This window comes from Phaethon lepturus, unplaced genomic scaffold, assembly GCF_000687285.1.
Source record: "Phaethon lepturus isolate BGI_N335 unplaced genomic scaffold, ASM68728v1 scaffold3035, whole genome shotgun sequence".
NCBI classification, from domain to species: Eukaryota; Metazoa; Chordata; class Aves; order Phaethontiformes; family Phaethontidae; genus Phaethon; species Phaethon lepturus.
The window spans coordinates 31,385-44,934 of NW_010538174.1; the positions used below are offsets into that span (position 1 = coordinate 31,385).

Consider the following 13,550-nt stretch of genomic DNA (forward strand, 5'->3'; position numbering starts at 1 on the left):
ACACAAAACAAAATTACTGAGCATCTAATTAGGAGCAGAGGGAGAGGAGAGGATAGAAAACAGACAGAAGTACAACAAGAAATGTAGGAATAGATATCAAGAAACAGATGGAAGTTTAAATAAATACATGAAAAATGAGACAAAACAGATAATGTTAGAAGGCAAATGCATTAACTGAATTATAGTGGAATTTTTTATTTTCCTGCAAAATTGTCATTATTAGCTGTTTAAAAATATGAAGATAAAACAAAAAAACCTTGATAATACATGTAATTCTGCTAACTTTCTACCATTTTCCTGGCAGATGGAATACCTAGCATTTCTTTAATTAAAGTAAATGTAATGAGAATCATTGAAATATTTACCTGCAGTATTGCATTATAGGTTTAAAATTACTTTTCAAAATTGTCCTGATTTCTGAGTATTTTCATTGCATTTCCTGTATTTCTTGAATTTCTTTCATATCTTACAGATACTTATTCCAAATCTGTACTTTCAGTCCAATGTACAGGCCACTGCAATTTTTTCTCTGGCAAATCAACAATGCATTTAGTATTTCATATTTTTAAATTTTGATGTTTTTTCAGAAATGCTTGTTTTGGTAATTGACATGCCAACATAAATGACACACCCTCCCTTATCTTGGAGTAATTACTTGTCTTAAATCATGCACTGTAAGAAAGTTTGGAATTAAATATAATATTTTTAACTACTTCAATTGGTATTGCAAATATTTTTGTTACATAAATAACAAAATATAATTTATTAATGCATGTGCATGGGTGACCAATGGGTATCTTTCAGTGTCGCTGTACATATGGCTGCCATTGCTATCGTTGGTCCTGTGATTTTTTGTTTTTAAGCCAGCCAAATTAAGCAACAAATAGTGTACTTTGGGTTTTTGATTCAGCAAATAATAGATAATAATTTTTTTTTAGTCAATAAAATTAATTATTTCAAAGTTCAGCATTTAAGGATGATACAAAAAAAGGAGTGAAATGGAGTGACGTCCAGTTCACCTTTCACGTTAATGGGAAGTGGCAAAATATGAGAAACTTGATCAATAGTTTTTCAGAGATATTTGAACAATTGTTTCATGTGGTATTGCATTTTGACACAATAAGCATTTTGAATTATCAGGCTTTTTATGCTATATTATTATTTGTTATTTAGGCAAGCCCTGAGGAGAATCAAGAAGGAAACTTTGGTTCAGAGCACTCCGCATCGCCATCACAAGGAAGTAGTCAGCAGCAGTTTTTAGAAGTGGAAACAAATGTAGATGATTCAATGGATATTCAACAACAGGTAAAACTATTTTAAATTTGATTACAGAAGTTGAAAGGAAAACGCATACTAGGATGATTTCAAAATGAGTAATATGGATGTATGCTTTCATATAGTCATATATATTGTGAGTATATTTATTAAATGTAATTGAACATCTCTTATGTCTGACCTCAGGACATGGATATAGATGAAGGACAAGATGTTGCTGAAGAAGAGATTTTTGAACAAGAAGAAAAGAAAACAGCTGTTCGTTCAAGATCAAGAACTCGTTCAAGATCTCGTTCAAGGTTTCATAATTAACTTGTTTTAAGTAAATAAAGGATTTCTGAAACAAAGTTGCAATTTTTTATGATCATTCTCAACTCTGTATTTTCCAAAATCGTCATGACAGTTTTTGGCAAGGAAAAAAGTATTCATTTAATATTTGTGTGTCAGATGCAGACTCTGCATGACAATTCATTTTGCGTATCTATGGTTTACTTTAAATTTTTTAAGACCTGTTCAGGTAACAAAAATAATGCCAACCAGCTGGGCAGGTTTTCTGTGCCAGAAAAATAGATACTCTTATGGAATATTTTGAATGCATTTTGTTTTGTTTCAAGCTTGAAGTGTGTGTTCTATTCCTCACACTAATGGCATGAAGTTTATTTACTAAAGCAGTTTGAGTGAACGTAACAGAAATGTCTGTATCGTGCTTAAAGTTTGTAGTTAAAAGACAAGGAAATTAGAAATTTTTTAACTCCGCATACTGAAATTAAGTATTTTGTAGGTCACCAAGAAAACGAAGGTCTAGATCACGGTCTGGTTCTCGTAAGCGTAAACACAGAAAACGTTCACGCTCAAGATCAAGAGAAAGGAAAAGAAAGTCGTCTCGGTCATACTCCAGCGAAAGAAGGGCTAGGGAAAGGGAGAAAGAACGTCAGAAAAAGGGATTGCCTCCTATACGGTCAAAAACACTCAGTGGTAAGTGGCAGCTGCTTACTCTTTTAATAGTGTAGTATTGAAGGGAAAAGAAGGCTTTGTTTTTCATTGAGAGAACAAGATTTAGCATAAGTACTGTTAGAAAATACAGTAACTGTATTCTTTTCTATAAAAGTTTCATTTCTGATGTTTCTTACAATTTAGACAGGTGCATCATTTCACCCTGGAGGAAAGCAATTCTACTGATGATTTTGCTCACACTGTTGCACCAATGAACAGAAAGTAGCAAGGGTTGTCCCTAAGTTACAATCTGCTTTCTCTTTTATGCTGTCTTCTGTGGGGCGTTTGAAGATGATCAGTGCTTGATCTGAAAATTGGTTCCCTGATAAGACATTTAAGTATGCGGTACACACTTTGGACACTTTGCTGAGTATCTTATAAGCTGATTTTGTTAAAACTTTTAGAGTGCTTTTTAAATAGCATTTCACAGGAACATAGACCCAAAACATTATGGAAATGTGAAACAAGTAATTTGCTGTTATAAGACAGACTGTAATGGTCATATCTTAAAGTATCCAAAACCCAAGTGGATTTCAGCTTCTGCAGAGTGCTGCTGTGCACTGCTGTCGTTTCTACAGAGAATTTACATGCTAAAAGGAATTTACATACTAAAGAAGGAAGGTAGTAGTGAGAAGGAGAAGAACTTTCTCCACGCAATTGCTTAAATCAAAGGGAGTGTATTTTGAGATGAGCACTAGAAACAGTGAAATTGGGTATAGTCGTCTGCTACTGTATCAGTATATCCCATTGATGCTGTTAGCAGGAGACTGGATTCTTGGGATGCATAATTGTACTTAATTTATTTTTGTAATGAACTTATGTTCCTGAATTTAACTTTGTTTAGATAGGTTATACGCAGTTTCTGATGTAGTTTTGCATTTATTTTGTGTCTTAAAACTATATAATTTATTTGACAAGATAAAGCAGTTCAAAATTCATTTTTGCAAAGGAAAGGGTTTGCTGTTCTCTTCACACTAATATATGGCTTTAAACTCAAGACTGTACTACAGTTTAGATGTACATTTTTTTTAATTCCCTGGCTTTTCACATGAAAAGAGGCAGATCAGTTTTATGGTACAGATTTCCCCCAGTAGTCCACAAAGCAGGGAGCTATAATCAGAATGGATGGGAGCTGGGACGCAGGGATGATAAGTAACGTGATGAACAGCAGCAGCAATTGAGGGTCCTGTGAAGTGACACAGCTCATGGAAAGGACTTAAGAAGTCCAAGTGAAGTGTGTAAACTTTGGGAGAATAAATAAATAAATAGGTAATTCACATGACAAGCGTTTTACTTCATGAAATTTGTTCAGTGATAGCCACTGTTATCATTTGCTGAGGTCTGAAGAATTGTTTCATAGAGCTTAACACCATGAGAAGCAAACACAAGCGTGTGAGGAACAAGTTTTGTCTAAGAGAAATCTTGAGGCTAGACATTCTCAGTACTGCTGAGTACTGCTGTCAGTTGAAAATGTCAGTTGCCAGAGGAACACACCAACACTGGCTTCCAGTTTGGTGCACCAAGATTAGTACATGAAGGACGTGTGATGTATCAAGATGATGATGAAGAGAGAATGTTTCCTTGGTTCAGGATAGGGTAGACCCAAGATATCCAGGTCATCTGTCTTTGTTCTGCCTTAGATCCTTTAAGATCCTGGGTGGATTACTCAGAGTAGTAAGATACTTGAGGAAAGCCACCAATATTGGCCTAATCTCTTGCTGATTTAGATCACCCTGTGTTGAGTGAAAATAATTGCTACAAATTTGTTAAGGCTTGCACACATAGATGGAGTGACATTTGGGAGACAAAATTGTAATTGTGTACATATGAGAGAAGGAAGTTTTAGCTCACATGTCAGTGAGTTTATATTTGGTGAGAGGGATGGGCATTTGGGAGACGAATTGCAGGGATCTGAGCTTGTGGTGGAATTGACAAGAGTCAGAAGTATCATCGACATCTTCAGCTCAGTGGTGGGTCTCAGCCAAATTTTGTCTTTCTGGGATGTCCCCCAAGGTAAAGTAAAAGTATAGTTTCCATTTCTTTCAGGTGAAAAGGCAGTGCATAATACTGCAGTTAAGTTTCTTCTGTAATACACTTCTAGCCAGTTAGGACTTAGTCTTACTTCATTAAAACTGACTTTAAATCCTAGAGGCATGTTATTAATGGAACATGGAATAGAAATTATTTGGTTTTTTTCCCTGAGTAATTGCTACTGCAGTTTACCATAGCTAACAATCTACAGCATTTTATTTTTTCATTTCTTTTAAAACAACTATTTTGTTTAAAAGAAAATGAAACAGGAAGAATGAATGCTGTATTGACTATCTGTTTTTTAACCATTTAACATTTTTGTTAATATAGTAATAGATTTACTCTTCCTTTTGATCAGTGATTTTGTGTGTAATTGTAAAGACTTTTATATCCATGCTATAGAGTATTTTATAAGCTAACATTCTAGTATTTTGATCGATGTGAATGTGTCTCTTGACAGTTTGCAGTACTACTCTTTGGGTAGGTCAAGTAGACAAGAAGGCTACACAGCAAGATTTAACTAACTTGTTTGAAGAATTTGGACAAATAGAGTCAATTAATGTAAGTAAGCATGTTTATCATGCATTTTCAGGGATTACAGACTAGCAACTTAAACATGCTTATGCCTCTGAAGTCCTTTAAGCTTGTATTTAGGAGACTACTTTTGTCACTATTTAAGAACTGTGACTATGATATTTTCTTGTTTGTTTCCATGTACTATCTTTTGAAGCACTAAAGACAGTACACTTTATGGTAAAATGGCTTTTCCCAAGCACTAACAGTTCACACAGTTTTTTAAACCATGGTCTTAACAAAAAGTTTTGTCTTTTTTTGTGATGTGGCATGGGGCAGGTACACATCAGTATGTGTCCATTAGTCCAAGGAAAAATGGTATCCACATTGTTCTTGGTTACATTCCATAGAGAGGGTTCCTTAAGTGGAATCAATATGGATAAAACATTTAGGAGAAAAGAAATTGTACTGTAAACAAGTGTTTTTTATTCTAAAATGAGACAATTAAAAAGATACATATAATTAGGAGATGCATTTCCCATGATTTAGAGTAATTTAGATGTTTAGAGTTGTAGTTCAGTGTTGCCTATAATTCAGCTTCAAGAGAAAGTATTCTTCTTCTAAAATAACATATCTACATGAGAGAAATTTCAATTTTTGTCTCTTGCTCCAGCAATTTTGAAGTGCTTCTCATGCGATGTCATTCATTTTGGATGATATTTTTACCATTTTTCCCATCATGTTAAGATATTCAAATATATAACTAATAAGGAGTAGTTTTTGTGGCGTTACAGAATCTTTTAAAAAGCTTCACAATTGAACAAAAACCAAAACCAAACAAACAAAAAACCCCAAAACAAACCAACCAACCAAACAAAAAAACCCAACAAAACTGTAGCCTGATATTTAAGCCTCATTTTGATTTGCAGGGACTAGCAAGTGAGAAAGTTCGTAACAACTGTAATGTCCCAGTGCCTGTTACAATATGGTTTGCCTCTAAAATGTAAACAGTTCATCCTTACACATTCCACAAAGCTTTAAGTACCTAGGATAAGATTGTTGTGTATCTTAAACGTATTTTTAGAACATCTACATTAACATCTATCATCTTAAATATTTTTGTTCATTATGTTACTATGTGCTCCTAAACAACATGAAAGCACGCCTATATTTTTGACTAAAACTGAAATAAGCAGTTGTCATACATGATTTGCAAACTTTCCAAGTTTACATGCCACATCATACTTTTCTTTCCCAAATAAAAACTAAAGGTAGTGGAAATGGTAATCACACATCAGGAATGAGGTGTGTACCCTCGAAGAATGAAAGATACCTTTAATCACTCGTCTGCACCTCTGTGAAAGGTTGTTGCTCGGTTCACAGTGAATTTGGAGCTTAAGAAGAGGTAGCAACCTCTGCCTTTCTGAAGTTGTCATAGTATAGCTCCCAGTTCTTGCCTGCTCCATGTTGTTCAAATCTTTCATGTCATTTTTAGCACCCATTCTTCAGCTTGCTGCTGCTTCTTGAAAATGTTATAACTGAAGTACCCTGCCAGTATCACTCTTAAGGTTTGCTGATGCTCAAAATTGTTAATATTGCTGATTAAGGTAATGATTGTTTACAGTGTAAGCCTTTGCTTTTTTAGTATTAGTGTTCACTTAGTTTAGTTACATAATCTGAAGTACTGCTTTTCCTACCTCTTAAGACCGATGCTTTTTTTTCCCCCTTAGATGATTCCCCCAAGAGGTTGTGCTTATGTCTGTATGGTTCATAGACAGGATGCGTATCGTGCTCTTCAGAAACTTAGTTCTGGGTCCTATAAAATTGGATCTAAAATTATTAAGGTAAGCTGATTTTAATCTAAGGATGCTGTCCATTTCACATACAGTATGGTTTTAACATACTGATTTGTCATTTAGCAGCTGTTCATTCAAATGTACAATATGGAGAAGGAGGATGAAGCAATAACATGTAAATTGTTTTCCTTCCTCGCTGTGTAAAATGCAACTTTTAACAAATGCTATGAAAGAGAATAAAACGGAATTATGACTTTATACTTAAGAAATACTTGCAGAACGTTTTATGTACATGCTAGTGATAAAAGTACAAGATTGTAAACAACACAAGTCCTGTATCTGATGGTGTGATCACTTCAATATTAAATTTGATAGTATTTGTATAGAGTTAAGTATATGATTAAAAGCTCTGGTTTTTTCTACTTTCATTGATGCTTTAGGATGAGTCCTTGAAGTACTGTTTTTTTAATTCCCCCATATATTTGTTATAATTAATGTAGAACAAATTTAAGCTTTTTGATGTAATTAATCTTCCACATTAATCTTGGCAGAGGCCAAGTAAAATTCCTACAGGTTCATTTAAAATTAAAAACTTGTTACTAGGCACTGAAGATTGATCTGCAGTGACAGAAACAAGAAGGAAATTATCTGACATATTCTGTTCACAGGTTATATGATTTAACCAGATTATCTGGTTGGGTTTTATTTTCAGATTGCCTGGGCTTTGAATAAAGGTGTGAAAACAGAATACAAGCAATTCTGGGATGTGGATCTGGGTGTTTCATATATTCCTTGGGAAAAAGTAAAATTGGATGATTTGGAGGGCTTTGCTGAAGGTGGTATGATTGACCAGGAAACAGTAAATACAGGTATGGACATTCTCTAACTATCAGAATCATTGTTAATGTGTTTGTTTTGGTAATTGGAGATCCTCAGGATATTTATTGTTTAGATAATACATATTCTCTTTCAATTTGCATAAATTTTACTAGCTACTTGTTTGCAATATAAATGGCACTGCAATTTATGAAATCTAGATTGTCTTTGTAGATGAATAACTAGTTGATTGTCATGACAATGAGGAATTGGTGACAAAGGGGAATTAATTTAAGCAAGTTAATAAAGGTCAGCATTTTTAAAAACAGTTACGAATTTACTGTGCACTCATTTCCAAGTACGTACAATATTAATTTGTGTAGAAATGATGAACTGCTTGTGATTCTGAAAAGTCTTCTATTCCGGTGTAAGACTTAAGCTGCAGTTGGAACTTGTCTAAATAGGCACTGCCTAGCTGAACCTTAAGGTATTTCCTTAATAAAGTTGAAGAGACAGGAAGGCAAGTACTGTTACTTTGAAACCCAGTTAATTGAGAGGTGTGTTATGTTTGTAAAAGATTCATGAGTACTGTGTTTTGAAATGAATCTAGCACCAAATGACTGGACTATACTGAAGTAAAAAGTAGATTAAGACTTTTATAAAAGTAACAATTTTTCAGGTCAAAATACAGTCTTGCTTTGAGTAAAAACTGAATATAAATGACAGATAAGTTAAAACATGGAACATTACTGAAATACATTCACTGTGATGTACTTGAAATACAAAACTTTTTGAGGAAGTGGCAGAAGGAAGTAATGGGGATTCCAGTGAGGTTTGTTTAACATGAGGATTCTCTGTCATTGTACAGTAGCTGATAACACATGAGACATGTTGATAACAGCAGTTTTTAGAAAACTGGATCATACTCTCTATTACAGATTATACAGAATGATTGGTGAAAAAACTTAGCAAGTTTTGAAAAATCCGTTTGTATATGGGTGTAATTAAACAAAGTATTTCAGGTGATTAAAAACACTTTACATTCTTTAAAATATATAATGAATAATTGCACTTGCTTCCTTTCATAATAAGTTTAGGGGTTATTTTCTGTATAGATACCAGATTAAAATTTATTGTTTAAGAGAGAAGACGACTTTTTAGTATTTAAACAAAAAGAGCACAGTAATTATCTTTTTATATTAAAAATACACCTTTTTTTTTTTTTTAAAGAATGGGAAACAGCCAGAAGCTCAGAAGCTGCTAAAGAAAATGTTCAAACTACACAAAGTGCTGCAGTTGATAAGAGTACCGTAATTACAACTCAGACAGAAGCTTACACGCAACCAGTCACTATGCTGCAGGTTTGTATTGGTCTGAGTTTGCAAAAACCCCACAGAACTGGAGGGCAAACTTTTTATTCAAAATAGATATACTTTAATGCTGAGTTAAAGTGCTTAAATCAAAAATACTTAACTCCTGCATCCATGTGTGTTTATCACTGCAATATTTTGGAGTAGAATCAGCAGCTGTGGTTGAGCAACATCTTAAGTGTCATGCACAACATATCCCAAACTTGTGTACAATCTCAAATGAAGGCTTAAATGTTGAAGACAGAAAAAAAAACCCAACCAAACAAAAACCCACCACAAAACAAACAAACAAACAAACAAAACTGGCACGTAAGGTTTTTTAAAGGAGAAATTAAAATGAGCTTACAGAAAGTATTTTGCTTATAGAGCAAAGCATCTTTCTGTAAGCTAAGCAATGCAGTGATCTTGTTTTCACTTGTGCTTGTTTCCACTTTACCTGTGTTATTTTCCCCATACCAGCTTTGAATATAAGTTTAACTATTTTCTCAGTCATTTTAGGAAGGATTTTGTATAGACTCTCTCGTCTGTAAGAGATATGATTATTCAAGTAGTGTGCTGTTGCACTCTATATGCAGTGATTCATGCGTGTCTTTTGATTCTCTGCTGTATTTTCTTTCCTCTGCTAAAAGAAATAATTTTTATTAACATCCAGTCAGCTGCAAGGTATTATGGAAGGCTAGAAGAACACAGTATAATTTTTATTGAGTGTACTACACTACACATGTTTATCAAGTGTAAATACAAATGCTCTTTGTCAAACTCTTTAAATCCATTTTATAATGACCATATGAAATTGTAAAATGAGAAGCAGTTGCTTAATACAAATTCCGTTGTATTCATATTATTGCTTTTATCTCTGCTAACATGTATAGACATTTCCAGTACTTGAGCTGACATAACATTACTATGAAAGTTAACGTATTTGTGTTTACTTGTATTGAATTTTGAGCTTTTTTCTTTTCACAATAATTGTCTTCAGTCTTCTTATTTCAACTGTCTGCTAGTGTACACTGTGATCAGTATATACTTAAGTATATGTGTGTACATATATACACTTTTATTCTGCTGCGAATTACTTGTAATTATGCTGCACTGTATCAAAACACATAGTTCAAAACTAAGTTTGAGAAATATTAAGTAATTTTCAGGATTTTGTGAGTATTATTAGCCTTATAATGACATACACTAAACTCAGGTTTCCAGTATTGTTTGAAAATATGTAGATTCTTCAGTGAGGATAGAATCACTGTTTTCTAAGTGCTCTCAAATTGCCACACTGTCTACATTTTCCTTCCTTTTCTCTCTCTCCCTTTGTGTATTCACCTCTCTCCCATAGGTATAATTTTATTCTTGAATAAGTATAGTGCTTAACCGCACTTTCTGTTCTTTTTAGAATAAACAAAATATAGTGTAGGATTCTTCCAATGTCCTTTTTTACCTGTAGTGTACGTACCATTTCAGAATGCAATCTAATTCTTCTGGGTGTTCAGAACACGTACAAAGCCTTTGGCACATTTAGCGCTTAACATGAATTGCAGTCAAATCAGTTTATCCTTCTTCTAATGTCATTGAATACTGTTAAGTATTAAAGTTGCTTGTTTTTTCTTTCCATGAAAAAAGATTCCAGTGGCTCCAGCTGTGCCTGCTGTTAGCTTGGTTCCACCTGCATTTCCTGTCACAATGTCAGTCCCTCCTCCTGGTTATAGCGCAATTCCTCCTCCACCCTTCTTGCGAGCGAGTTTCAACCCTTCACAGCCACCTCCAGGTGTGTTAGTAAAAATGAAGTTGAGTATGTAATTAGTATACTCAGTTTGTGTGCTTCTATGTACATAATGCATTGTGCAGTTTTCCATCAACTACTGGATACTGTTTGAGCCAGTTGACCTTTTGAATCTTTAATTTTAATATAGTATGAAATTTCTTATGTCTAACTTAATATTATTTTTACCAGTGTATTCTGTCAAGAATAGGAATTACATCAGAATTTTTTTTAACCTTGATAAAAAAAATGAAAATTTAAAATTCCTTAAGATTAACCTCCTTTCTTTGGAAAATTTTGAAACTCTTAATTTTCCTCTTTGCGTATTGCTGGCAGATCGCTTTTAAAGGTGCACACGCAGGTCATCTACAGTAAAGATGGGGTTGTTTTTGGAAACAATAACCACCATTGCCTCTTCCCATACATTTGTTGTTTGCTAGTCTTCAGTGATGCAGCTTTTCAGGATGAATAACATAGGCACGCTTTTACTGTAAAATTTTATTTGCTTCCTTTGTAATAATTTGTTGTTTTTTCTCATATAGGTTATATGCCTCCCCCAGTTCCACCTGTGGTCCCACCACCTGTTGTCCCGCCACCTGTTGTCCCACCAGTTGTTCCAACACGTAAGTTTGATTCTTCTAAGAGTTTGTGTGTTATGAAAAGCTTAGTTGTTTGATATATGACTTGTTATTTAATCAAGAGCAAGTTAATCCTGCGTAATGGAAAATAGCAGCACAGAAGGTATTATTTAGCTGGTTTAAGCAGGTATTGAGAGAAAAAATTACAGAGCTTTTCAAGTTAACTGAGAAATGATGCTTACCATGGAATTACTGGGGGGAAAAAATATATGGCAAATTTAGTATTTATAATTTGTTCATATTGTTCAATATTTGAACCTTTCTGTTACAGATGTATCTGTTACTTGAGCTGTACGGTGTTAGTCACTGAATAATTTATAATTATTTATTTCTGTTTAGCCTTGTAACTGTATTCATTTAATGTTTAAAAATATCTGTCAAAGAGTACCGCTTGCTTAGGTTGCCTACAGTTCATGGTCTCTGCAAAAAAAGTAAATATTATAGTGCTGACTGAGGATAAGAAATTATTATTAAAAAATGTAATGCTTGGGGTAATTAATTTCACTTACTTTGATTTATCAGTCTAACTTCTGCCAAACTAATCTTGAAGGCTTGAATATATGATTACTATGATACACTTCTGTTATTTCTCTACAGCTTTAGTGCAACCTCCGTTACCAATTGCACAAGAGACGATGAAGGATGTTCCTTTTACTAGCCTTGTTCTACCGGTTGGCTCAGTTACTAGCAATCTAGCTACTCCAACATTATCTGCTGGAAGTGTTTTTAATCCTCTGCCAGTCAACAAACCAGAAGCAGATGAAAAGGGATCACATCTTACAGACCTTCAGATTTCTTCCAGTGAAAACAATAGATCTGGTAAGAAATGTCATTGTCTGTTATGATCACGTACAGGAAACATCATACTTCCGGAGGTTGTTTTTTTTTTTGCAGATTGTAGTCCATTGCACTGATAACTAGAGTAGGAAGTTTTAGGCTGGGTATCATTTTCAATTTAAGTTGGAGGAGTGGTGGGAACAGTCTTTGTCATCACCTCATTGATTTCTAGCAGCTTATGCTCAGGGATTTTTTCTTTGTAGACTCGAGAAGTAAAGCTGAGACTGGGATCCCTTTAGAAAACTTCTTAAAAGTGCATTCTTACTACACAAGTGGCAGTGGAAAGGAGCAGAAGAGGGTAGGATAGTATAACGTATAGAATTATGTCAAAGATTTTAATAGTTCACTTGCATAAATTGGGTGATGGCTATGGGGTTCGTCAGTTTTAAGCTGCTATACGTTTTTTACTATGTAGAGACATTAATTTCCGTGGCATAATATCTGTTTATCACCGATGTGATTAAAATTAGGTATGTTCATTATAGAAACTGAGATAGACCCTGTCAGAAGTATCATTACTGAATGCATTAACTGAATATGGATTAAGCTGAATTTTGTTTTGAATGCTGTTTGTTATACTGGAATTTTCTGTTAACTGTTGTTCTTGTTGCTGCATTTTAGTGCAAGGTGATGTCTCGAGTAGCTCTGGACTTATTGGAGGAGTGCAGCCACCCAGTGTCTCAAGCAGTTCTGGGCTTACTGGAGAAGGGCAACCACCCAGTGTCTCAAGTAGCTCTGGACTTGCAGGGGGAGTACAGCCACCTAGTGTTTCAAGCAGCTCTGGACTTGTAGGAGGAGTGCAACCACCACCTGTTTCAAGCAGTTCTGGTCTTGCTGGAGGAGTGCAGCTACCTACTGTCTCCAGTAGCTCTTCTCTTGCTGGCGGAGTTCAGCCAACCAGCGTCTCAGGTAGCTCTGGACTTATGGCTGGAGTGCAACCACCAAATGTCTCAAGCAGCTCAGGGCTTCTAGCTGGAGTGCATCCACCCAGTGTCTCAAGCAGCCCTGGCCTTCTGACAGGAATGCAGCCACCCAGTGTCTCAAGCAGCTCAGGAGTTCTGGCAGGAGTACAGCCACCGAGTGTTTCAAGCAACTCTGGGCTTCTCATAATGCCACCACCCAATGTTTCAAGTAGTTCTGGACTTATGGGATTGCCACCACCAAATATTTCGAGTAGTTCTGGACTTCTGGCAATGCAGCATCCAGCTGGGGTTCAAAACATGCCTCATTTAAATATTACTAGTCAAAGGATGCCGGGAATGCCTCTCATAGATATCCGTCCAGGCCTAATGCCCCATTCACCTGGACCAAGGTTTCCATTAATGCAGCCAGGAAAAACGGAGTATTCCTCCTCCAGCAATCCTTGATCCATCTCTTCACCCACCACCTCGAGGTCCTTTTCCTCCAGGAGATATTTTTAATCAAACAGAAAGACCTTTTGGAACACCAGGAAGACAAAATATCGATAGCATTTCTAATCCAGAGAAAAGACTACCACTCGGAGGTGATAATATTCAGCAGG

General features: G+C 35.1%; 1 protein-coding gene across 1 annotated transcript in view; it reads left to right on the top strand.

Annotated features, from left to right (window-relative positions):
* Positions 1-13,550, top strand: part of LOC104620461 (protein SCAF8-like) — a 36,790-nt gene that overhangs the window by 21,772 nt on the left and 1,468 nt on the right. Inside the window, 13 exon segments of the mRNA XM_010286690.1 lie at positions 1,174-1,305; positions 1,462-1,574; positions 2,057-2,250; positions 4,760-4,860; positions 6,543-6,656; positions 7,321-7,477; positions 8,655-8,785; positions 10,415-10,559; positions 11,096-11,176; positions 11,789-12,010; positions 12,650-13,361; positions 13,363-13,546; positions 13,549-13,550. The exon segment at positions 13,549-13,550 is cut by the window's right edge and continues 1,468 nt beyond it. Coding sequence (XP_010284992.1) covers positions 1,174-1,305; positions 1,462-1,574; positions 2,057-2,250; positions 4,760-4,860; positions 6,543-6,656; positions 7,321-7,477; positions 8,655-8,785; positions 10,415-10,559; positions 11,096-11,176; positions 11,789-12,010; positions 12,650-13,361; positions 13,363-13,546; positions 13,549-13,550 — 2,288 coding nt within the window.